Genomic DNA, 27,778 nt, shown 5'->3' with positions numbered 1-27,778 from the left:
AACTCTGTAATGCAAATAACAGGGACATTATATAAACATAACCTTGAACCTTGAACCACCCAAACTCAGTAGATCTATAACATTTGACTCGCTATGCAATTCCCATTGAATCGCAATATCATATATTTTGCCACATAGCCTATTCTTTGATGCACTAGGCCTACTACTAGTTTCAACCATGTGTGTATATCGTTATCTCATCCTGCTAGTGTGCATAGATGTTAAGGTTCTTGACATATCTGCGCAACAACAAGGGAACAGGTGCTGCCTTCCTGATGAACAATTCAGTGTACTCAAAGGTAGGGAATTGTTTTTTAAGGTAATTAATTAATCTATGAAAGAGATAATTACTTAGAACTTCAGAAAAGAAAAGATGTTTTTATTGCAGCGGCATCTGCTTTATTTATAAGAATATCACTTTTTGACAGCGCATATATCTGCGCACGTATTTATAATCACCTTTTGGAATGGCCACAACAGACTCTTAATACACTGTCCATGCTCTTACACAAGGTCCCGAGCTCACATTAGACTCACTTTTGCGATCAAAGTTGTGGCTCTCTTAATTTAGTACGCTCAGGGTAAAAAGGGTTAAAGCCATATATTATAACATTTGCTGAGGAGGATGCCCTCAACATTTTTCAACGATTATATTGTACTTTATTAAACCAACATACCCTGGGCTGGGAGCATAACCAACGAGCCAAGTGGCTGAAATATGACCAAAATAGGCTGGTTTTTCATGGTCTGGTATAAACCTTGGAGGGGAGGGAGGGCTGAAGCCCATGCAGTTCCCCACCCTTAACCGTGAACCCCCCACCACGTATATAGCCAATTAATGAACACTTTAGCAGCACAACTACCGTAAAAACGAGATAGTGAGCATAATGTGCTTAATACTATCGAGTGCTTTTGAAAACATGACCTTTACCAAAGTCTGGCGCTTTACCAACTGCGCTAATGGGGTTGAGATACACATTTGCAGGTTTACTTGTTCGTATATAACTATGTAGTGTATAGATGATTTGCTCAAAACTCTTTTGTGGATGGGCTCTTCATGTTTGTATGTTTTAAAAGCGTTCGATAGTAAGGACATATGCTAACTATCTAGTTTTTATGGTATATCCCTCACCAGGAGCCATGCAGAGCAAAGAACATCAGCTTCAAGGTGCAGTGATGGTCAAATTTTTTCACTCAGGTGGTGTGATTACATTGAACTACGAATACAGGCTTTCTTGGGTTTGATTCTATCCATGAAGATTCCAATAAAGATTCATCACTTTCTTCATTTTCTCCTTTGATATATTGTCCCCAGGTGGTTACAACCATGAGGAGACAGGATTTCTTGGTTTCTCTATGCCGCCAGATATGGCCTCTAAGGCCCTCAGTATCCATAGGCTGTTCCCTTGTGGCGTGTGCCCTTGTTCATGCGTTTACTTTTTTCCCATGTGACCTGCCACACAGACAACGAACCGTAGCGGCCACTAAGCAAAACAAAGGTTCGTTGTCTGTGTGGCAGGTCACATGGGAAAAAGTAAACATGGAACAAGGGCACACGCCACAAGGAACAGCCTATGGATACGAGGCCTAACTGAAGAGCATGCTTTTGTGTATGACTTTACCAAAAATAGATTCATCACTTTCTTAAATTTCCCCTATCTTTCTTCATTTCTGTGTTTTACTTTGATATTATTGTCCCCAGGTGGTGTGATTGCATCCACAAGAACAGGATTTCTCGGGTTTGTCTTTGGCCAGACATCATTAACTGAAGAGCATGATTCTGTCTATGACTTCACCAATAACAGATTTGCCACCTTCATCACCAGGACTATAATTGATCCTAATTATGTTGAAGAACACATACAGATTATTGAAGAACCTGGAAAAGTAAGGACTTTATAACCATCCTGTAAAATACCTCAATCATCTAACAGTATTTCTGATTGGTTGATTTAACTTGAAATGCTCATTTCAATTACCAATTATGACTAGGCTTAAATCAACTTATTGCCAAACTTCCATTTGCACATGATCTTATTAACACCCTCCTTGATTGGTTCAAAATTGGACACAATATTCATTTTGCCCAATCGGCAGGTAGTTTTTATGTGGTAAAATAGCCCATCCTGTAAAATACCCCAACAATGGTGACCCCTCCCCCACGGGTCACTTGACTTGTACCCAAACTTGCTATCTACGGCGGCCTATTCCACCAGGTACTTAACCTTGTGGGTATAGCATGTTATTCTGAAGTTTTCTAATTTAACTCTCTTCACGCGGGTGTCGACTGCAGACGACATGTTTCAAAAATTTTTTAAAAATTCAAAAATTTCAGAAATGTAAATTTTCATGACCATATTTGGAATCAGCATGAAAAATGCATTAAAATGAGTACAAACAAGCCTAGTATTGGTTCAGTAGTTCTTAAGATAGCTTTTGATTTTTTGAGAAAATATTTCAACACTTGAACTTTTTCCGTTGAAGCGCATGGCTAGCACGCAGAGCATTAATAACCAGAATAATTCTAGAATACCTTACGCACAAAGAATATAACCTAACCCTAATCCACCCTAATTATAACCCCAACTCTAATCCTAACCAAACCTAAAATATTACTGGGGTGTTTACTACTAGAGAAAATGTGTACTTAATATTCAAATACAATACCCCCTTTTCCAATTAACTTTTCAGGACTATGTATGGGTGATTGACCTGGACAAACAGACATGCCTACAAGGAGAGAAAGACTATTATTACTTCCATTTAGAACGATGTATCCCAGGTAAAACATAACCTTGCAAAGTTTTCCTTTCTTCCTTCCTTTCTCCCTGTAGATCTCTCTCTCCTTCTTTCTTTCTTTCTCTCTCCCTTTCTTTCTATCTATCTCACTTTATCTCTTTCTCTTTCTTCAACCATTCATTCTTTCTTTCTTTTTTCTTTCTTTCTCTCGCACTTTATCTCCCTTTCTTTCTCTTTCTTTGACCTTTCTCTCTCCATCACTTTATCTCCCTTTCTTTCTTTCTTGCTTTCTTTTTCTCTTTCTTTTACCTTTCTTTCTTTCTCTTTCACTCTCTCATTTCTTTCTGTCTTTGTTTCTCTCTTTTTCTCTGTCACTTCCATTCCATTCCTTTTCTTTCAGATGAATTATCATCATCGGCTGAGGGTCAACAATCTTACCTTCAAACCATTGCGGAGGGAGGTTGGGGGCAGGGCAATCCTCCTCCCGGCTTGAAATACCGGGGAATCTTGTTTATCCCTGTTTAGACAAAATTAAGCTAAATTTGGACTATTGATGAATGATAAATTGCGAATGTTACTTTTCAGGCCCTTTGTGCACATTTATCCCAGTAATTATGGGGTAGCATCACCAAACGACCCCTTTGGCATTTCGCTTGTTACAACGCTGTCATTGATGTATGATTTGTGATTATTTTTGATGAATACCCAATATAATATTCATCATCTGTGTCATCACTGGGCTATTCCAGTTGAAATCCATACACCACCTGAAAGACATGACCTTAATCTTCTACACAGGGGGTGTGAATCAGGGTCTTAGCTAGCCACCCATCTGTTGCTCCTGGGACGGGCAAAATTAATGCTGCTATATCATAAATTGTATGTTTTGAAAAGCTAATTGCCCTTTTTAGTAGACCCAATTTGTAGAACAAGGCCATTATATCAGCACATATGTGAACTCTTTGAACCCCCAATGGGCTATAGATGTCTGGTAAATATTTTAAAGGTCAAATTAGGACAGGCAAATTGATTCAAATGACGGGCAACATCAATTTCTAACTAAGACCCCGTTTAGACTAGAGAAAAGTCGAATTCAAATTCGACATCGAATTCGATTAAGACAGAGGATTAGCATAAATTAATTTGTGTTTGTGGTTTTTAGTGGGCGTTTACACTATGCGCCCGAACGAATTCGACTCTGTTGAATTCGATTACGACAATTTACGCCCTCTGTCATCCAGTTGTTGTTTTTTATCAAACCTATTAAAGATTATAATTCATTATATTCTATTTTAAATGCCTGTATACTTTTTAAACAAAAAATCTACATGCAAAGTAGTAAAATTGAGATAAAAGTCAGCATTATCTTTGCGGTAGAAACGTTTTGAGTACGTCGCCATATTGAATTTTTAACACATATTTTCCTCATTCTGAGCATGTGCAGAACGCGTCACTGCTCAACTTGTGACGTCATAGTTCATATAAAATTCATCCGTGGGGCGGCTCACAGACAGAATTCAGGCCGCAAAAACTTTTATGACCTTGCTTTATGAACTCCATTTGCTCCCTTTGCATCCGAGTTATGAGATGATACTTTGACCCACTGTTACCCTAAATTAAAGTTGAGGATTATTTCAGATGAACTAACACCGCGATAAAATTAGCCATTTTTGTGGATTTACTTCGAGATTGGAGTGAAAATTGGATGTACACTCAATACAGTATGCTGCACATGTACGAAAATACACAAGAACAGCTGTTGTTTAGCGATATCACAGTGCCGTTGCTTAGCGACAAATCGACAGACCGGAAATTCACCTCGTCAGGTCAGCGATACGCATGAAAAAGTCGCATTAAATTTGACTGACTGTTTAGACCAGGAAAAGTAGCACTTCAACCACGACAAAGTCGAATTGAATTCGACTTAATGAACCTCGGGAGCATTGTTGAACAACGACTTTTGAACTCGACTTCGGTCGTACTTGAACAGTCCGGTTCGACTGCCCAATCTGGAAGCACTGCCCACGACGGCAGAAACCTTCCGAATCAGGCAGTTTCCCTTCCCATTATGCATTGCGCACTATAGATTAATTATTCATGAGGTTTTCGCGTACCTGCGCAGTACGTGTTACAGTATAGGTCAACTTTTTTACTGATTTTGAATACGGCTAGTGAATTTTAGCTTCTGAGGGTGATGCTGAAAATTGCAAACCAGGAAGTAAAGTTGTTTATCGCCATTTTGACCGAAAGCGAAAAAAAAATTTACCGGCGAAAGTTTGTTTTTTTAACGATTTTTGGGGGCATTTTACACATTCTTACAAGGTGCATGTACACTAGTTTCGTGTCCATGTAGACTTGGTAAAAGTCTGCGAACATGTCGAATATTTATACTAGGCAGAAGAAAGGCAAATTTGGAAGCTGTTGTTCTAATGTACTTCACGCAGAATGGACGGACGAAGGTAGCGAAGGAGGAAGCTTAAAATTAGTAAAAGTTCACAAGCTTCGAGCAGTGGTAAGAAACCGTCTTTTCGCAATAGAAGGAAATAAAAACAATCGCAAAGATACGCAAACAATATGCATAGCGTGCCAGGCGCATATTACTGAAGAGTTAGCTGCAGAAGCAGCAGTCAACACTAGCCACAACCAGCAACCAATTACTGCCGGTACTTCACAACAATGTTCACCCACAGTCACAGATGACAATGAAACGCCAAGTGAAGGTGAGTCATGAATTCAGAAAATGTTAAATTTTGTTTTGTAAATGGTATATTTTAATAATTTAAATTAGTTCCGAAACTATTGGAACATGTCGAAAGAGGTTCAATTATTTTATTGCTTTGTTTGATTTTTTAAAACTCAAAACATTAAATAAATGGCTGTGCAGTGGCAGCGCCATGAATTTTTTTTTTTTTTTTGGGGGAGGGGTTGGCATCTTGGGGGGGTCAACAAATTTTGCGCCAAATAGCAGCAACAAGTGGAATTTTTGGTGATTTGGGTTTTTACTGTACCGTACTGGGGGCTAGCCGGTGTTCAAAACTAGGGGGTATTGGTGCCCACCCCCCCCCCAATGGCACCGCCACTGGAGCCGTGTCACTCATTCCTCCATCCATTGTTTATGAAGCTTACTTAATTTATAAGTCCTGGAACACATAGCCTGACCTTTCTTTGAGCTGCCACTTCCGTGTTTCCGATCTGGCCATGTTTCACGGCAGACTAAATCCTCTACAGCACACAAGTATCATCTGGTGCTGGCGATCGCTGTACAATAAGGGACCGTTCACAAACATTTGTTTGGGGGGGTGCTGATACGAAAAGGGAGCCCTTAAAAGTTTTGACCCTTCTGGGCCGGGAGGGCCTGAAAAAAATTTTGAGATCTGAAAAGGGGGGGCCAAAACTTTTTCGAGATGAATTTTTTTTGCATCAGGCCCACCCTAACAAGTGTTTGTGAATGGTCCCTAAAAAGGCTAAGGTGCTCACAGGATTTGGATTACCGTACTAATATCGTGATATTCTGTGTTCCCAGCTCTGCTGTCAGTCCTGTGCTGAGTGCACATACATTTGTAATCTCTGACGGTAGGGAACATATTGTATGGCGATCGTCGTGCACTCCCTCTGACCAACCTCGGGCTATATATTTCCTCTGCTGTGCATCCCAGGCGTATTGTACATACCGGTACATGCTACAATGTAGTAGGCCTACCGTTTACATGAATTGGGGGGGCAGCACCCCAAATTTAAAAGGTCCACTTTTTACCATTTTAGTATCATAACCTAAAAAGGGTCACAAATTCTATTAGCGAGAGGAATAATTCAAAAACAAGGTTTTCCAATTTTGGCAACATAAAATTGCCCTCCCGACCTGGAAAAAGTAAACCTTTTCAAAATTGGCACCATATCCCTAAAACAATTCTGGGTATGTTAAGGGCCTGTGTTACATGCGCATTCACTTCACTCATTTCATTGCACTAACATGACTAACCGCAAATTGTTTCTGATTGGCGGTTTCTAATTTTTAGCCTATTTTTATTACACATGTTTAAAAATGTTTGTTACCATGCACTAATCCAGTTCTATCATTGTTAATAATTATAATAATTAACAACTTATAGTTCAATTGTTGAGTTGAGACAAATCAATTTGTGTCACCCAGCTGATGAAAGCTATGTGCTTTTCTGTGAAATTTTAAATAAAATTTCACAGGAGGTCCCGGACACAAAGTAGTCTCAAATAACCCAAGAAAGGGACCGAAACTGTACAGAAGGAATCATGGAATATAACATGACAGTTATTCGGGACAAGTATCAAAAATTCAGAATCAAAATATTTATAGATATGATCTGATTTTTATGAGATTTCATTACAAAGTACACAACATTGTCATGTAAATTGGCTATGACTATATGGCAATTAGTTAAAAATTACATATTCCATGTACAGTCCTGGGGAACATTTTGTTCCTCTGTTTAAATTTTATGTTTGTTATTTCTTTTAAAAACAATATCATCATAATTATTATAATACCGTATTTCGTCAAATAAACGCCCCCTGGGGCGTTACATTTTCCCAAGAGGGGGCGTTTATTCAAGGTCAATTTTAGAACGATAATTCCCGTTAAAATCATTAGGGAAACTTAAAATTCACGCTAAAATGACGAACTAGAAACACTGACTTCTGCTTCACTTCCGGGTTTCCAATCGAGAAAAAGGGACAAAATAATGAATTATTTGATGCGGGAGGTGTTTCAGACGCAGGCGCTGACGGGAATCTTAAAATCAACTTCCATTAGCCTAATATTTTTGACTTCCATTAGCAGATTAGCCTAATAGTGTTTTACGCCATAGACCCTGAAAAAAGAATTATTGCTTCCACTCTACATGTACGGTACCACAAAAGGCCTCTAAAAAAGAAGTTAGAATGACTATGACTCTAGCTAAGTTGACAAATTCCATTTTTTTGTGCTCGGGACTGTTTAATACCATACAAACGTAGTTGATAATTTGGAAGTTTTGACTCAATTTTTTGTTGTCCCTTCTGGAGCATAAAACAAATCACCTGAAGATGTGGCGGGATGGTATTTTACACATATTTCGTTGTTATTGCAAAGTCCACTGACAGTGACATTTTTTAGTGCTGAAATTGCCCATACAGAAGACCTTTATAATTCCAACAAAAGAAATCCTATCTTTTTTTTAAATATTTAGTAACATCAAATTTTAAAATTCTGTCCCTATCATTGCCTATTGGCAAAACAGGATAATATGTTTTTAATCCCAAAAAATTAGTTCTGTACTTTGCTGGAATGGGGAGTAGAGGGTGCTACATTGTACATACATGTACATGTACACTGTATAATTATACTGTATTGCTTGCATCGAAATTGATGGACAAATATATCCTTTTTTATTAATCTTTGGTAGTTGAGTTTTGGCTCTGGCCCCTCATCAGTTTGTCAGGATAGACTTCCAATCAAGTATTTTGCTTTCTTGTCTTTTACATGTAGATGTGGACCATACAGCTCAACAAGATGAAATAAACACAAGCTCTGAAACGGCCAGTACTGCAAGTGATTTAGACCAGTGCAACATTGATAATGACCATTCTGTATCCAGGATATCCAACATCTGCCATGCCAGTGATGATCCAACAGGTAAAATCTTGTCATGTTCTAGTGTACATACATGCATAATTCGCTGTCGTAGTGCATGTTAGAATATGACCGTTGCTAGGTCAACTGGATCACACTTTCTTTGTTATGAACCACTGATCGAAATGATCACAACACAAAGCCTATTGCATATCAAAATTCGTAACAGGTTGGAGCAGTAACCAATGGTTACTAACATGCACTATGACAGCGAATAGTGATATTGTAAAGGTCATATCCTGCGTGGCACTGGAGTGTGTGACCGCCGTGACATCAAATTGCTCTGTGTGGTTCTTGAGAGCAATATTGTGTGTTTTTGTAGATCATTTTGTTAGCATTAATATTATGTTCACTGAGGCATGGCAAGAGACATGCAGACAGCTATTTTCAGTAAATGCCTTATGTATTTTATCATTTGTACAATGTAGGTAACCCAGTAACATGTTCATTGACACCTAAAGCTATCAAAACACATGAAAACATAAGGCAGCTATTAAACCTGTTCTGTACAAAATATAATAGCTGCCTTATGGAAACTAAGAATTTGGTGCAGAAATAGTCATAAAAACCAAAGGTAGCACAATAAATTCTTGCATAATCAGGTTTATGGAATAGCTGCCTTAAAAAGTAACTCTGCCCTATTATTCTATGAACCTGATCGACTACATACATAATGCGTTAGGCAACTGGGGAAAAACAACACATTTCAGCTTGGTCAGTTGGTCAGGATTTTTTCTTATTTTAGGCTATACTAAGGCCAAAAAATTGTTTTCCTCAATCGACTGACTGATATTCATGAGCTGACCCAAAAAGTTTCTATTTTTTCATTTGATGGGGTTTCTTTATAACATCAACATTAAAAAGTTTGAACATTGTCTATGTCAAAGTAATGCCTGTTTTAAAAATGTAAATTATATAAAACAAAAAATCGACTGACCATGCCTGCCAATTTCAATTTGGAGTTGAGGATAAACAAACAACTTTTTTGGCCTAACCATCAAAAAATTGATATCTGGGATACATTATGCAACGGATCGTATCATGCTTATTGAAAAAAATACAGTCAATTAACTTTTGCTCAAAAACAGCTGACCATGCTGATGATTATAGCAAAATAAAAAATAAAAATGTTCACCCAAAATGGAAAAAAAAATCTGGGTCGTCGACTGGGCCTGTAAACAGGTTTGTTTGTTTCTGAATTACCTGTTGCGGATTTGTGTTGTTTGCTTATTGTTGTTTTTAAATAATTTTAATTTATACCTTCCTAATTTGTATTTCATTAAATTTCAGCAGAAATTCTGAAGGAACTGCTAGCAAAAATCACCAGTCTTACAAAGGATCAGCAAGAGAGGTTGCTGTTTGATATTGGAAAATCTCAGCAAGACAAAATTAACAAAGATTTGGATATGCTAAATCAGCAGTATAAGGACATCAAACAATTGACAAACATAAATGTAGTTGATTGGATTGGAGAGAGAAACCCTATCGTCAGAGGGTTTGTGAAGGGGGTGTCTGGACAAAATACGAAAGACTACATACAAGCTAAAGCCATTGAAGCAATTTACCATGCAAGGAACTCACACACTGTACTGCCACTTGCCTTTAGTGAAGGCATAGTAGAGTATGCCATTACAAACAGTAAAGTTGTAAGTAACATTAATGGGTCATCTTCAGCCTCTGGGCATTACACAACACAGAAAATGTGGCTGAATGAACAAGCAGCAAACCCTCTTCCCCCTGTTTCTGGTGATGTGGTATGTGCTTTTGACAATGATCAGGTGATTGGTAAATCATATCATGTCAGAGCCAATCAGAAAGTGAAGTCATCAGTCATCACTACAGTGGCTGTTGCTGAAATCGATAAAGAAGGCCACATTCAGGAAGAGGAATCCCTCAAACCAAGTAACTGGATAAGAAGGGGTAATGTTCCAGCAGAAGTAGTGGACACATCATCTGACCTTTACAAGCAGGCAGAGCAGGTAAGTAAAATGAAAAATTTAATTATTTTACAACTCTTTTTCTTCTTCAAGACAATTGATATATTAATTATGGTATGTGTCGTACATGCATTGTTAGCTCCCAATAACCTCCAACTTCATGACATGGAAATTGCTCAAGGAATGAAAGTCAAAAGCAACCCACATACATGTGAGCTTGTTTTTGTTTTTGAACATGTTGAACATTTTTCTAATCATGTGTTACACTCACTTGCCAATAAGTTCCTGGTATCTAACCAATTTTGTTGTGTCTTGTAATCAAAAGCTTCATTTACCATGTTTACATAACATTGTTTTTACCCCGATGGCACTTAACCAAAAGACATAAGGGGGGGGGGGGTCAACAAACAATTTTTGTGCCTTATAATCGTGCACCTACATGTTGTTATAGTTGATGAGTTGAAATTATCAATTAATAGTATATTCTCAATTTCTGTCTTACCTTTCTCTTTTTACAGGTGCATAAACATGAGTTACAAATTTCCATCGAGAAACGCCTTGCAGTGCTTGTGTCAGGGGGGAAATATTTGGAAGAGAGAGTAGCAAAACAATCATCAGAACTGTTGGAGCAAGCTTTTGGGAAAATATGTGACAACTGCCAAGACAAATTCCCAAAACGATGTAGAAAATGTCATAAGTGCCAGCTCCCTCTATCTCTAATTGAAAGGGAAGTTGATCAGGAAATTACAAAGGAACCCCCGAAGAAGAGACGGAGAACAGTACGCCAGGAAATTGGTAGGGAGAAGTCAAAGACTTTTGAACAGTCATCGAGTGGAGCTTCGGATCTTTATGGTCACATCCCAAGTAACCACCTTGACCAGCCAATCACAATGAAACCAAGGGATCCGGTGTTTACCAATCCCAATTCTTATGAAAGTCTTATTGAAGTGTTTTGTGCCATTGGACATGATCTGTGTATTCAGAAGTACATACCAGTCAGCACCAGAAAGTGGACAGTGATAGTGTGTGATGGTTTGCCGTACTCACTGGCACTTCGTCTACTGAAAGAGACATTTACATGTAGGCACTGTAGAAAGGCTGTCTTCACAAGGAAGGCCATGGCAACACATATGCTGAAAGAGCATAACCTTACCCTGGAAAAGGAAGAGGGTCTTGTTCCAGAATTTGACTGGGTATTGTTACGTATGGGATACGGCCACTATGAAATGAACATGGTAAGTTAACAGGCTCATGAATCCTATAAAGGATTATATGATTTATTATAATAAAAAACAGGCAAAACATGGCACCATTTGATGTTGGAAATGAACGAACATTTTGTGGTTCACATAAAAAATATCTTTGGTATTACATAAACCAATTATATGTAAATTTATGTGTACAAGATCATTGAAGTATGATCAATGATTTGCATGTAGGTGGAATAAATATCCTTTGATTTGATTTGTTCTTAAATTCAGTTGTAACTTTCCAAAAATATACCTAGGAATTAGTTGATGCTTTCTATCATGTCTCATGATGTCTGTAGCCTTGTTAATATATAAGAAACGCCCTTTGGGAGTTTTTGTGATAGGGGCCTACCTCGCAGAAGAACACATGCAATACCATAAACACAGCCCTAATTAATTAGGCCTTAATTTAAGCAAGAAATTACCTAGCATTTATCAAAAATGGTAAGAAATGGAAAAAGTTGATTTAAATCAGTGATAAAAAAAAATCAAGTGATTGAAATCGTGATTTAAATGCCCTTAATATGTGTATTTACACCGATTTTGCGATAATTTTTTTTTTTTTTAAGCCCCTCTTCCTCTTTTTTTTTTCGAAAACCCGAACGTGAAACATGTTTTTTTTATTTAACTTGGCCTTATGAAATTTGATATTCCCAAATTAGTTGGAGTATTTTTTTTTAAAAGAATTTGTTGTATGTCTACTTTTCTGTTGAGGAGCTGCAGTATCTCCTGTGCAATAGTGTGATGTGATCAATAACAGTCTGTTCCTGTTTCTACCCAATACTACAACTACATGTATAATACATTCCAAATACTAATTAGGCGTCGGTTATAGAGGGTTAAAAAAAAGGGTGATGTGTCAGATTCCTTAGGGCTCAAGCTTATTTGATGCAGGATGATCTCCTGAGCATTTTGACACCTTTTTACGAAATCGCCAAAAAAATGAGAAGGTGCCGCCAAAAACTTATTCGGACAGGGGGGTCTGAAAATTGTCATTTTTCATCAAAAATATTATTCTATGCCTTATTCTATTGATATTGGTCTTGTTTTATATCTTATTGTGCCGAAGAATCCATTTTTTAAAGTTGTATAAGATTTGGAGCATCCATGTGCTTGGAAACGGCCATTTTATGTCAAAATTAGGGTATGAGGGTGCTTTGCATTCAATTCGAATTCGCTTTTCCAATTGAAAATTTTGTTGACATAACTAAAAAATAATCATAGGTGGAACCTCCACAAGAAATTTGGACATTAAGCTTTTTTTCGTTTGACTGTGGCACTTTTTTTGTAATTTCATGAAGCCCTCCATTGAAATGTACACGGTATGAAAGTGCATTGACCCCTGTACATTTCAATGACAGTGTTACATGAAATGTTCAAATGGATGTTAAAGTCAAACCGTATCATGTAAAAAGTTCAAATTTCTTGTCCAGGTGCCACTTATGATTATCTTCAATTCTTCATAGTTATGACACTAAATTTTACAGTTGAAAGAGCGTGCGCGTGCTAAGAGCAAAGCACCCTCATACCCTAATTTTGACATAAAACGGTAGTTTCCAAGAATACGGATGCCCTGAATCTTATGCAACTTTCAAAAATGGATTCTATGGCACCAATAACATATAAAACAACACCAATATCAATAGAATAAGGCATAAAATAACATTTTTGATGCAAAATGACAATTTTCAGACCCCCCTGTCTGAATAAGTTTTTTGGCCGGCACCTTCTCATTTTTTGGCCGATTTCAGTAAAAAAGGTATCAAAATCCTTAGGAGAGGAGATCATCCTGCATCAAATAAGCTTGAGCCCTATGGAATCTGGCTGGCACATCATGGTTGTATAACCCAGTACTATAAATACTACAAATGTACTGTAAAAGTCAATATTTTCGCGAGAAGATATTTTCGCGATTTTGTCAATTGCGCGAGAATTAAATTTTGTGGTTTTGATATTGTTATAATAGAAACCTAATGCAAAAAGTTATTTTCGCGAGTTTTTATTTTCTCGATTTTATGTCCACTCGTGAAATTCGCGAAAATATAAACCTCGCGAAAATTTCTACTTTTACAGTATACATTTTCAGGCTGGGAAATAAGAAGTGCCGGACCAGGTGCTACTTTGTAAAAAAAAATAGCCCCTGGTTCACAGGGTTTTACAAGAAACCAGGGGCTATTTTCAATGAACCAGGGGCTATTCAATAGATGTGGAGTTTGTTGTGTGCATTTTGATACCTCAAATAACATTTTGAATATTAATGTATTTGAAACTTACACTCTTATTATGTGTTGTTTCCCAATCACATAGGTGCGGTCATTTGTATCTCTTAACTGGGAGGTTTTTGGGAGAGAGCTGGCAGAAGTGATGTCCTTTAAATCTCCCAATGCTCAAAAATATGCACGGGCCTGCAGTGATCACCACAAAGCATGGGAGATGATTCGAACATTCTATTTAGGAACAATGGACGAACTACTTACTCCATATGTCTTATTTTGTCAACGGACAGGAACAGTGCCATCAGCAGATGGATACCTGAACTGGAAAGAGAACACGGTCACAAATCAAACATACAATTATATGTTTGAGCAGGTAACTACATATTGCCAAGCAATAATGAACATGCGTTCTGGGCTCCGCCGCAACAATGTTGATCTGGTTAGCTCTGCCAGAATCAAACATGCGCCTATTTTTCATGGTAGGAATCACCCCAAGTATCAGGGTATTGAATTGGCAGAGACTATCCGTTCAGTCATCCAACCACCAGAAGTACGCAGATTTTTGGATTCTGTACAATCCATATCTGACAAGGGACCATCCAGAGGTGAGGACTTTGACTTCAAAGTAGAAGTGGTAAATCACCTAAGCAAGACTTGGATACCCCGTGGTGTTCCTGCAAATGAGGACTGGCAAAGGATTTTCCGTAATTTGGAACAACTGGAAAAGGTGTGTATATTTATTACTGTGTAAAACATGAAATATTTTAGTAACACCTACAAATGTGGGAATTCATGTGAATGCAAATTATGGTTTTTTTTTCCTATTATAGACTTTTTATTTTAAAGAAATGTGCAAATTAATGAAAAATTTAAGTCTCAGAAACATTGTTTCTCCAAATGCAAAATTTGAATGCATAAAAATATCATGCTTCTCATTGAACCTGGCAAAATGTAGGCCTACATGTTGCATTAATGTAGCATACTGTAAGCATGTACCCACTGACCTTATGTTAGTTGTTTGGGTATGAAGGCGTGCTTCCGAAGTTCCGGATAAATTATGTTCGCTGCACATAGATTATAGAGTACCAAAGTGTGACGTCATAAAATTTTCTTTTTTGCATTTCAGCATTTTCATGACCATATTTCAGTAGAGCATGATGAAAAACATCCCCAGTCCAAATTTGGTGGGAATCGGATCATGAGGGCCCGAGATATGGCCGCATGAATACCTAATTAGCCCCATTGAAATCAGTGTAAATTGACCTGGTTCATTACAGATAATTTGTTCTTATATTTTAACAGTTGAGACAATCCACACTGAATCGACTTGGTGTCACCGACCCAAGAGCTGCTGACTACCAAGGCACCACCCACGAGCCACGAGAAGAAGATGTTTTAGCTTGGCGTGTGTACCTGCGGTCGAAGACCTACTTGGTGCCAACATCTAACAACGCAACAATTTTCGCTTCTTTGTCTGGCACACCACTGTCAGAGTCATTGCTGAACATGGAACATATTGGACAGACGCGTAGAATGAACAACATTAGATCGCAATATGATCAGGTGGGAGACACAGAGGAGGTGGCACCAATATTTGTAACTGATGATGAGCAGAAAGAGTACATGGAATTGACTAACAAGAAACTTCCCAAGGACAAGTTAATTGAAGTTGTTAGCAATTTGTTGCTGTCCATAACTAACAATGATATTAGAGTAGACTTAGAAGATGAATGGGGTCAAATCAGAATCCAAAGTAAGTCAGAGATATGGAGATTTTATCAACAGGTCTCAGAACTAGTCAGCCTTCAAGATCCCATGCCTGTACTAAATTCAGATGAGGAGGAAATGGAGTAGAAAGAACTGTTTTTGTCCTTGGGAAGTTTCTTGTTTGTCAATTCCATGTACTCTACTACTGTATGAGCATTTCTTTTTGTATAGCATGTATAGTGAACATTGATAAAAATGGTTGAAATCAACAAACATTGAGGCAGAGCTGGCCAAAAATGAAATGGGACAGTATTTTGTGCCCCTCGAATCATTTTGCTATTATTGTATATTTTCAATAAATGATACCTTGTATTAACAAAAAGAGGTTCGTCTTGGACAAAACATGCAAAATAGGCAAGTGCTCTGCGATATTTTTTTTAAGTTTTCGAAATTTCGCTATGAGGTATGCATTAAAAAAAAGTTTTCGAATTTAAATGTAAAATGGTCAATCATCATCATCAGTCGGCTGCGGAGCAGGCGACTACAAGCTTTCTCCAACTATTGCGATCTTGGGCAAGCGAAACAATTTTGTTTGGCTGCAGCATCCCTTCAGTATCTCCCAGGAGGTGCTGTACATACTGTAAGTACAGCATGCGTGGCCGTCCTGGTTTTCTCTTCCCATGTGGTGGAATATAAAATGGTCAATAACTGGGGAAAATAGGATTTTAGGATCCATCATGCCCCCCTTTTGTGAACCAAATTTATTGTAGAGTCTTAAAATGTGCCAAATGTTGAAATAATAAGATTCCCGAAATTTAAATTAATTCCGAGTTCGTCTTATTATTCCTCTCAGTGTGGCCCTAAAGTTTGAATGAATAAACCATAGGAACATTGTGCAATAGCCATATGGCAGCTATACATTTTCTTATGTATAAATGGTACATACAATGGCTGCCATGTACTTAAAGTTCATGATTAGGGTGATATGTAATTTGGGTTTGTTTTCAACCAAACTTGGAAGTTAAATTCAAATGAATATAGCATAAGCATCACAAAAATAAATAGCTGCCTTGTGCTATGACATGTTTATTTAGCATAATGATGCCATTTGCAAATAAAAGCTGTATTTTAATTATAATTCAAACTTCAAAGAACACTTATGCTGCATCATTGCATTGACGATAATGATGGCACTGATGTTGCATTTAGAAGTCTGACGAGTAGCATACATGGCCCAGAAAAAAAAAGCCGAGCTTGCAGTGAAATTGAGCTCAGATTTCCTCAGCATTGCAAAATCTGATCAAAATGTTCTACAGGTTGTTGAACAGGACAGGGAGAATAGGCCAAAGAGAAAGTACAGCTTTCATCCCACATGAACTAAGTTTTTAGCATAAGTGTGCTTTGAAATGTAGTTGAAATGTAGCTATTACAGTACTTGTAAATGGCAGCACTATGCTAAATTAGCATGTTTACAGCACATGGCAGCTATTCATTTTTGTGATGTATATGCCATATTCATATGAATTTAAATTTCAAGTTTGGTTGAAAACAAACCCCAGTTACATACCATTCTAATATCATGAATTTTAAGCACATGGCAGCCATATAATCTATCATTATACTTTAGAAACTGTATAGCTGCCATATGGCTATTGCACAATGTTCCTATGGGTTTAATATTCATTCAAAGTTTAGGGCCACAGAGGACCCATAAGACAATCTCGGAATTTTGGGAAATCATATTTAATTTTTGGCATATTTTAAGACTATTATAGCTACATTAAATTTAGTTGATGAAAGGATGTACCCTAGGTCTTTGTGATAAGTTTTGCTGATTTCCAAATTTTTGTCTGTCAGCGGGGAAGAAAATTGTCTGCAGCACATGGAGCTACCAGTTAAATCTGATTTGAATGAGTGCAGGTTTCTGCAACGAACCTTTGGGGGGTGGCTTTGCTATAGGATCCTCCGGGTTCATGACTTGACTCAAATTAACTTTTTCAGTTGGGGTTAGGCTCAAATTTAGCATGTGAGTGTACCTTCCAGTGTTACCATGGTTACAGGTATTTTGCACCATCCCTAAGGATATATTGTATTTTTTCATTATCAATTCAGGTAGATTCAAGAGAAAATCTTTCAAAGGTTGCATGCCATTGTCAAGCTAATTCCCTTTACCTGTGAGGTAACTCTTTGTTCTATATTGGCCATGATACATGTATGTGCACTTTGTTTCCCTCTATGATAAAAAAAAAGATGGCTGATTTATCATAGAATTACGAAATTGGCCATTTTGAGGCAGTGATCTTTTGTTTCGAAAGATTTGGTAAATTCAACCAAAATGTGCAAGTGACAGACTGACAGATCCATTCCTTTGTGATTATTTTAAAGGTTCATCCACCCATTTTTTCTGTCGCGTCGCATTATCATTTTGTTTTCTTTCACAATCAAATCAACAAACTTGCAAAATAATTGTAATTATATTTATTTTTATTAAACAACATATAGGTTTGCATACAATGTAAACAATTTAAGCACACAGTGCATCAACTGAGGTATTCATTCACACACTTTATCTGGCTAGATGTAACCACTAACCATGCTTATTTACCAAGTGTTATTTATCATACAATAACAAGAAGCTAAATATATAATACAATATGAATAGATAATACTTAATTATTAAAATTCATTGCGCAGGTTGTTTTAAATTTCGCTGTTGCTTCTCTTTCAATCCATTTTGCAATGAGAATTTTTAACATAATTGATTCTGTGAAATTTTATTCAAGAATTATTTTCTCAGTACATGTACTTGTACGACATGTAAAAATGTAAAACTCAATATTTGTTTTCATTATTTTAATGAATCGAGATATTTAATTTTATACCAATTTGATGTTGAATCAAGAGTGAGAAGACTTGACTTTAACAGCTCTGGTAGGCTCTACCATGTTGATGTCTTAGGTGCTTACACTTTAGTGGTATCATGCAGCTTGTTCTCCTGAGCTATTCAACACCATTTTTACTGATATCGGCCAAATATGAGGCGTACATGTAGCAAGCCAGAAATTGATTGGGGGGGGGGGCAAAATCCAGCCTCCCACTTCGTTATTTGGCCGGCTCTGCTTTTTGTCGATTTCAGAAACATGGTGTTGTATTGCTCAGGGGAACAAGGTGAACATGGTGAATCAAGTAAGCTTTAATCCTGAAGTATCACAATAAGGACTGTATAATTATAACCCATGTCTACTTCCAGTTCACATGTACAAAATTTACATAGACCAGTTCACATCAATGTTTATCAACAAATGGCCAGGGATTGGTCTATCAATATGCTTGAACGAACCACTACTACAACACTATTTAATGCCCTCTTGTGCTACATGATTTGTGGTGGTTATTTTAAATGGATGGGGGCTGAACAAAACTTGATGATCGCGCACACTGCAGGGCAAAGAACAATAGCCTAGCCGCTGCGATAAACTGCCTACCAATGACGTCACATGTCAAGTGGTCTAAACTGACATTTAAGAACAAGCAAAAAAGTGTCCGTTTTATTTAGGCAGGGAGCTTAGTTCATCAGTGTTAGTTTAAAATTATATTGTTACTTTGTTAGTAGCTACAAAACTTCAACTACGGTACCTGATTCAACTACAATACTACCGATAAGTACATTTTATGGTGAACCTACAATGGTTGGTAATTAAGACATCAAAGACAAAATTAACACTGCTCTGTTGACCTACAAACACAAAAAATTGGCCGATTCCATTTATGCTGGTTTCATACTTTCTACCACTTGACGCTGAGCGGCGTGAGTGACGCTTCATGCCGCTTGCACTTGTCTGCATATCAGTGAAAGCCAGACTGAAAGCCACTGTTGCCGCTCAGCACCACTCCAAAATCATATTTTGTTCTCATACGTCACAGCGGCACTGCTCCGAGTTGACTTGAATTCAACTCCCAGCGATGCTGCCGCGGCGGCAAAGATGTGAAGTGATCGATATATCGGCTTGCTGCTGCTTGCCGCTAGCGTTTCTGGTGCGACTGCGCAGTGAAGCAAGATCATCTTCAGAGTGGCAAGCGGCAGGAAAGTATGAAACCAGCATTAGGTGCAATTCGGGACATGTGTATCTACATTATGGCTTTAACTACTATCAAATAGAAAGTCGAAAAGTGCTAGTTTAAAAAAAAACTGACAGTTTGAAAGAACCAACATTGTTTTATTTTATATAAAATAAATATAATAATATAATATATTACAAGTTTAATAAAGTTGCATTGTGCTATGTACTGTGCAATATTATTATAGCACCATACCTGTATCCAACTTTATATGGCTAACTTGTGTAAGTACTGTACATGTCATATAATAATATCCCACCTCGAGTTGGGAAGTGATGATGTCACTGAATGTTTAAATCAGTGTGTAAAGACTTGAACATTTTTGATGCCACTACCAAACTAAAAAAAAGGTGGGATATGTATGTAGTTTTCCTTAGATACTAAGTAGTTAAAAATAAAATATAATCTTTGAACTTGTTGAATGGCGAAGACTAGCTTTGGAAAGAAGTTACCGGTATTCGAAGTAGCACACATTATGTTGTTAGCACAAATAAAAAAATATGTATAAATCATGTAAATATGGAAGTTAACTAACTATATGGTACATGTAAAAAAATACTGTTTTGTTCATATTTAACAAACTGGTACATAATAAAATGCCCATAATACTTTTGAAATAAGATCAAGGTATGTGAGTTGTTGAATAGAAGATTGTTAACCCAAATGAAATCAAACAAGAAATTGCCAATCTGATTCAAGAGATGAAACAACTGACAAAGAGTGTAAAATCTATCATTAAGGGGGTACTGCACCCCTGTGGTAAATTTGTGACTATTTTTGCATTTTTCTCAAAAAATGATAACACACTGGTAACAAAAGTTACGTATATTATTGGGGCAAGGAATCCAATTACTACATTGAAATTTCAGTGACTCAAGATAAGCGGTTCAGTATAGGCCTATATATGATAGGAAATGAGGTACATCGTAGCGGTACCTTATTTCTTATACAAATAACAAACCGCTTCTCTTGGGTCACTGAAATTCCAGTGTAGTAATTGGATACCTTGCTCCTATAATATACGTAACTTTTGTTACCACTGTGTAATTAGTTTTTGAGAAAAAGGCAAAAATATACACAAATTTATCGAGGGGTGTAGTACCCCCTTAATCTAGTCAAGAAAACCCAAAATTTCAGTTCTACAAATAAGCACATCCTAAATTACCCATGTGTTTAGCTAGTACATACTACATATCGAGGGTTGACAAACAGAAGGCCTTAACTCAAAAAGTGCCTTTTTGAGAAAAACGAGTAAAATAAGAATTTTGCATTGAGACGTGACCAAGTATTATTGTGCTATAGATGCAATAGGAAGTTGAATTGAGTTAAGGCTTTATGATTTTAAGAATCATTTAAGAATGGTATTACAAATTATTTTGATACCAAAATCTCAAAATGGCCAAAAGTGGAAAGGGCTTCTGTTTGTCAACCCTCGATATGTGGTCAGTACCGTCAGTAGCCTCTTGTTTACTTGGGAAACTGAAACTGTCAATGTTAGATATTTTACAATGTATGTATAAAGGTTCATGGGCTGTTAAACATAAATTGCAGTCAGAATATTGTTACATTTTAATAAAATGCACTTTGCACAGCATGAAAAATAGCAGATTGCTGAAATAACATGGAGTCTGAATCTTGAATTATTTGGAGTTCAGTGATGATCATTGATTTAAATTGCAAAAAAAAATAATAATAATAATTTAAGGCAAAAAAAAAAAAAGTTTGTCTCAAAGCTCACGAGTAGTTTGAAAACAAATGTGAAATGTGATTTTTTTTAAACTTGGTATTTATTTTTATGTTATTTGGAGAAAAAAATGTGATTTTTGCCGAATTTGTTCAGAAAAATATTGATTTGTTTTTTCGAACACATTTTTTTTTTTTGTATTTCTTTTTTTCCTTCAAATCGGCAAGCTTTGAGACAAACCTTTTTTTTCCCTTAATTTAAATTAGCAGGAGCATGGCAGATGAGAGGAACAAGTTGTTAGTGCTGGTATTAATATGTGTCCATGCAATTTATGAACATTTTGTTGATCTGGTGCAACATTTTCCAAATCGGTATACTCCCATGATACCTAACAAGTTAAAGTAACAACTTAATCCTTTCTCTGTTTTTTGCTTCTACTTTCCCATGCTTCAAGCAGTTCTTTAGTTAAGTTTTCTGTGTGTCCTCGTTAGCTTTGTAGCCCTTCCATCTTACACGATATACCATCACACCGTCACGTTTACGTTTTTTCGCGCCTTTTACCCCCAGTGCTTCAAAAAAGTCCTGATCTTTTGACTTCAGGGATGATAACGGAAGCTCATCATCGCTCATGTCCGATTCCGATTCGGATTCTGTGTCTGCGTTGCTGTTTGATGGTGGGTTCACTGGGTTGTTGTTACTTGATGGCGGGTTGTTTGATGAAGTGCTCGGGATGTTGTTTCCTGATGGTGGGTTGTTTGAAGTGCCGCGGATGTTGTTGCTTGATGGTGGGCCGTTGTTTGAAGTGTCGGAAATGTTGTTGTTTGATGAAGTGTGGGGGTTGTTTGAAGTGTCGTTGTCTGATGGTGGGTTGTTGTTTGAAGTACCGGGGTTGTCGTTTCCTGATGGTGGGATGTTTGATGAAGTGCCGGGGATGTTGGTGCCTGATGGTGAGATGTTGCTTGATGAAGTGCCGGGGATGTTGTTGCTTGATGGTGTGCTGTTGTTGCTTGATGGTGTGCTGTTGTTGCTTGATGGTGTGCTGTTGTTTGATGAGGTGCCAGGGATGTGCCCTATGTCGTTGCCTGATGGTGCGTTCTTGTTTGATGAAGTGCCTGTTGGTGGATTGGCATCGGATGCTGTGCAAGGGATGTTCTTGTTTGAGTTGGTGATTATTTCAGCCGTCAGTTGTTGAAGTTGTTGAAGTTTATCTTGTAGTGATGGATTCATCGTAGGATGTTGTGCAACTTGTGTGGTCTTCTTAGTTGTTCCATAAGTGGGAGTAACAGAAGAAAAGACCTCCCTCATACCAATACCATTAACTGAAACCATTTCACCATTGTCAAATACCTTCAGTGCACCTTGTGTTCCACCATAGTGAATGGTTTCATGCTTGATTGAGCTGTCCTTAGTCCAAATAAAGATTTCGACACCACAAATAATGGCTAACTCCTCTGCATATTTAAATATGGTTCTTAACCTCTTGCATTTGGTTGACCCTCTCAGTTTTGCATTTGTTTGGTATCTTATTGGCACTGGTCCTTTCCGTGGTTGCGGTTTGTTACGTACTGTGTTTCTGGAATGAAAAAAAAAATCAGATTTTTAAATATAATTTTGGCTGTTACTATAATATCTGTAACTGTAATTAAAATTAAATTGACACCACCTGGGGGGGTAGGGAGCTTACACTCGAATATTTGCCAAGGGTGAAAATGTTGACAAATCCAAACTGTGCTATTGTATTTTTAAAAACAAAATATTGACTTGTTCAGTTGTTTGTGGTTTGCAAAATTCAAATTTATTTGATACCGTAATTTATTTTGATTTGATTTGAAATTTCTGAACATCAAATTGGGCAATGTGTGGCACAATTATCCCTCTGCTAGGGTTTCATTACATACACAAAATCATGGTAAGTTGTGGACCTGTCCATCTAGGCCAGCTGGCGGTGTGGCAAGCAATGTGTGGACTCCACAGATGGAAAACATTAAGCCGTACAAAATTAATGTTTTGGTTCTCGTCCGCAGGATTTATGAATTGATGAGGGAGGGATTTTTTCCCCAATGTAAAATTAGCATTGTCAGTAGTTTTCGGTTTTTCTTACAGTGCTCATAGGAAATGAGGAGGCCCTTTTTCTGACATTCCGAGAGACAAACCCACACACACACAAAAAAAACAACGAAGTTTTCATATATAAATCATTCCAAAATCTAAAAAACTTTAAAAAATCTATTAAAAAAATCTGACAAATCCGAGAAATTGAAGGAGGGGACGAAAACTAAAACTTTAATTTTATACGGCCTTATTCGGAATTCGGCTGGCCAATTTGAAATTTAAATTTTGACAATTTTTTAGTGTCATCGACATGAGATCCCGAAGTAGGATTCCCAGGTCCGGAATGCACTTCTTAAATTGGTCATTTACGGCCATATGACGCACGTGACAGGGCTAAAAGACTATTAGGGGTTCATCACCGGTTCTGGTATATTCAATCCGAGCGAGGTTCAGGATCGTGAGGAGTAGCAGGCCTGTGCGATAATGCCGATAAGGCACCTCGGACTATGTAAACGGTAGAAAAACTTTGTTCGTTCAACCCAGGATCTTACAACATCAACCTGTAGCTGTACTGGTGTAGCTGATCTGATCTGCATGCCAGGCATAGATTGCTCGAGAACACAGACAATAGCTAACGATGAGCTAGGTTTCTCGAGCTAGCAAGCAAGCCATGGCATGTGGTGAGCTAGCGAGTTTGGATGTAAACATGGTAAAGGGCGAGTTGTCAGGGTTATAGAAATTAAACATGTTGTTTTGGCATTCATATTTATAATACTCTACTGTTCAAGACACTCACACTGTAAAGCAAGTCAAACAATGGTAAACTCATTTATAGTGCTGCTCATGATGACCCGTGACCGCTGGCCGGGGTGAAATGATGAATCAAATATATCAAAGCAACGTCTGATGTTGAACATGGCCGGCTAGTACAGTAACTTGTCTGGTGGTGGTACCCCCACCCATCCCCCACACCCACCCAATTGCACAAACCCGCCACATGTTTTTATTAAATAAATTCCCCAATAAATTCATTCAATGAATGGCGTATTTGGGGGACTGAGTTAGTAAGAGATCGGCCCGGAGATTTAAACGCACATGTCATATATACATTGTATACATGCACGATGTGTAAAAAATACCGTGTTTTCTATCTACTGCAGCTGCATTCATGCATTATTTTAGAACCAAATTATGCATCACTTACTGGTTATTTTCGATATTACGTTCAGTATCAGGCTCAACAGGCTCATCGGAGATCCCTAACATTGTGAATGCTGCCCGGGAATGCTGACGATTAATACGAGTGGCGAGTGAATTTTGCAAGTCGGAATGTTTATATTTAGCGCGGTTCGTGGAACTGAGGTCAGGTCTACCACGGACGTCGTTGTAATCATAGATGCGCAGAAGTCGATTTATGCAAATGAGCCTTTGCTTAGCAAATATTCTCGCGGTGCATCGTGGGAAGGATACTGCCTGATTCGGAAGGTTTCTGCCGTCGTGGGCAGTGCTTCCAGATTGGGCAGTCGAACCGGACTGTTGAACAACGACTGTACCTGTTTAGACCTGAATTCGACTGAACTCGACTTTTTAAAAGTCGTTGTTGAAGTACGACTTTTCCCTAGTCTAAACGGGGTCTAAGACCCTGGTGTGAATTGAACCTGAATGGTTGCCTCCGTTTGAAATCTACACTCCTTGTGTGGGAGATTAAAGTCATGTCTTCCATAAAGGGTGCATGGATGTAAACTGGAATTGCTCATTTTCTTTTATTTCATTATAGATTTTTTAACCCATGGCAGTACATATTATTTAGGCAATGGTGAGTTCTTTGCAGACACATACTCTGTGGTGATCCCAAAGGAAACCCCAACATATGGAGATAAGAGTGAGTTGTTTGCCGATGGTTACTATGTGGTTCTTCCCAGGGAATACCCGGCACATGGAGTCTACAGCATCAGCATCAGTCAACAGTGTCTGCCGCACAGTGAAACCTTCATTGGACACACAAACTCTTGGAAAGTATCTCGTAAGTTTATACAAAGAAATATAATAATTATTAGCCTTCGAATGCTAAATGAATACTAATCAAAGGTTATCTTAGCCTTTCTGTTGGGTTAGGGTACAGCATCAGCATCAGTCAACAGTGTCTGCCGCTGAGCGAAACCTTCATTGGACACAAGAACTCTTGGAAAGTTTCTCGTAAGTTTAACTCGATAGTTAGCATATGTGCCTACTATCGAGTGCTTTTAATCCACAAAAGTGTAAAGGAATTTGAGCAAATTATCGATACACATAGTTTTATATATATATATATATATGAACAACCTGCAAATTTGTGTCTCAACCCCATTAGCTCAGTTGGTTAAGGGCCAGACAATTTCATGTTTGCAAAAGCGCTCAATAGTAAGTACATATGCTAACTATCAAGTTTTTACAGTATGCTTTTTGTGTTGTGTTCTTAGGCTAGATACTCTATCGCTCCTATCCTACTCCATCCAGGTGTAAAATGGGGAGCTGTAGAGAGGTAGCAAAACCTTCACTGGACACAATCTTTGGAAAGTCTCTCAGGCTATTCCAGTTCAAATCCATACACATGACCTTAATCTTTCTCCCAGGGGGGGGGGGCAGATTTGAAATGCAGTCACCCACTCATGTAACCCCATTTAAAATTCATTCTTCCTGTGTGGGAGATTCAGGTCATGTCTTTCACAGGGTCTTTCATAGGGGTGTGTGGATTTCAACTGTAATAGCCCATTAGATGAGAGTATGGAGGCCTAAAAGTTTGCTAAATAAATGCCTACCGTACTTCTGATATTAAAAAAGACCCCTCATGTCAATTTCATTTCACACTTTGGTCATTTTGGAAATAAATCATATATAGTTTACCTGGTATTGGTATTGCTTGTTTTAATCCCAAGAGCACAACAGATGAAAAATACAATTTATCATGAAAAGACTTTTAAATAACGCTGCTCTCCATTCTGTTACAGAAAAAGTGGCGTCTACAATGGGATTCTATAACTATACTGTTGGGATTGAGAATCCAGAAAAATACTTCACTGTTCCTGACTACTGCCAAATAGAGGTGATTAAAGTAGACTCGACATCATAAGCATCTTCATCATAGTCAGCAAAGGCATTATCACCACCATCATCATCAATGTGGATAACAGGCTGTAAATTTATTCTGCTAAATACAGCTCATCACCCAAACATTTTCATAAATTTGTATAAATTAATATTAATCAAAATATTAGCATCTACATGAAAGAAATATGTTGGGGCAAATAGTAGCTTGCCCCCTAAGTATGTATAGTCTAAGCTAATGGTATAAATATTAGTAATAATAATAGCAACATTAATAAAATATTATTATTATTATTATTATTATTATTATTATTATTATTATTATTATTATTATTATTATTATTATTATTATTATTATTATTATTATTATTATTATTATTATTATTATTATTATTATTATTATTATTATTATTATTATTATTATTATTATTATTATTATTATTATTATTATTATTATTATTATTGTTATTGTTGTTATTGTTATTACAGGTAGAGCAGGATGAAAACATCATTTTCTCTTGGTGGTAAATAAAACCTTATCATGATGACGGAAGAGATATCCATTTGAAGAAATCTGGCTTTGCTGCTAACATTTCTCCATTAAATCACATCCCAGGTGTGGCAAAACAGCATAAATCAAAATGTTGACTTTTTCATATTGAGTTCACTTTAGGATAAATTGAGGTACAACATATCTCACGAGTGTGGAGATTCATGTGTTGGTTTAAAAGTTTAAAACTGTTGCACAGCTGATTACAGAGTATGGTTACTCTGAACATATTCAGACAAAAACTTCAAAACTAAGATAAACATACAAACCAAAGCAAACATAACTACACCAAAATATAACCTGTTCTAATTCAGAAAGTAGAATCAGAATTCGGACAAGTCCGCCCCGGGCATACAGCCTTAGTTATGTTAGGGGACTTTCAAATCAATAAAAAGGACATTGAATATTGTATAATGATTGGGTTAATTCTATGAAAAATAAATCATCTCTTCAAAACTATACATTGCTTAAGCAAGAAAAATATCTTGAGCCATATCTTACTGGAAAAACCGACTTTAGCCAATCTGAAGTTTAAAGCTCGAACAAACACCCTTCAAATTGATAATAACACTCGTTCATTGGGCCAATACAAACGATGGTGTCTGCCGCTTATGCAACTCTGGTTTTGAAGAGGATATTATTCACTTTCTTTTTACATGTAATGCATATAATGATATTCGTATGGGTGAATTTTATAAACTAGAGAGATCTTTAATCAATGTTAATTGCCAATCTGCATGGGAAGGCTTCATTTCAAATAATAATCTTACTAAATTATATTTTGCTTTAAGTGATA

At 37.3% G+C, this 27,778-nt stretch overlaps 2 protein-coding genes across 2 annotated transcripts in view; one reads left to right on the top strand and one right to left on the bottom strand.

Annotated features, from left to right (window-relative positions):
• The window catches only part of LOC140163029 (squalene synthase-like), a 119,606-nt gene that overhangs the window by 8,039 nt on the left and 83,789 nt on the right, over window positions 1-27,778 (bottom strand). The window lies entirely within an intron of this gene.
• LOC140163280 (uncharacterized) lies at window positions 82-26,457 on the top strand. The gene is made up of 5 exons (XM_072186678.1): window positions 82-299; window positions 1,703-1,887; window positions 2,692-2,782; window positions 25,126-25,371; window positions 26,336-26,457. Exons 1-5 carry the CDS (start codon window positions 179-181, stop codon window positions 26,455-26,457), a joined length of 765 nt encoding a protein of 254 aa, XP_072042779.1. The 5' UTR covers window positions 82-178.

Source organism: Amphiura filiformis, chromosome 10, assembly GCF_039555335.1.
Source record: "Amphiura filiformis chromosome 10, Afil_fr2py, whole genome shotgun sequence".
NCBI lineage: Eukaryota > Metazoa > Echinodermata > Ophiuroidea > Amphilepidida > Amphiuridae > Amphiura > Amphiura filiformis.
This window is presented reverse-complemented; position numbering and strand designations above follow the sequence as displayed.

What these genes read in the sequence shown, in the direction of transcription:
- LOC140163280 (XM_072186678.1), top strand. Translation starts at nt 179, where the DNA reads ATGTGTGTATATCGTTATCTCATCCTGCTAGTGTGCATAGATGTTAAG. An exon ending in ACAATTCAGTGTACTCAAAG is followed by an intron (nt 300 to 1,702) that starts GTAGGGAATTGT and finishes TATTGTCCCCAG; the next exon opens with GTGGTGTGATTGCATCCACA. An exon ending in AAACTCTTGGAAAGTATCTC is followed by an intron (nt 25,372 to 26,335) that starts GTAAGTTTATAC and finishes ATTCTGTTACAG; the next exon opens with AAAAAGTGGCGTCTACAATG.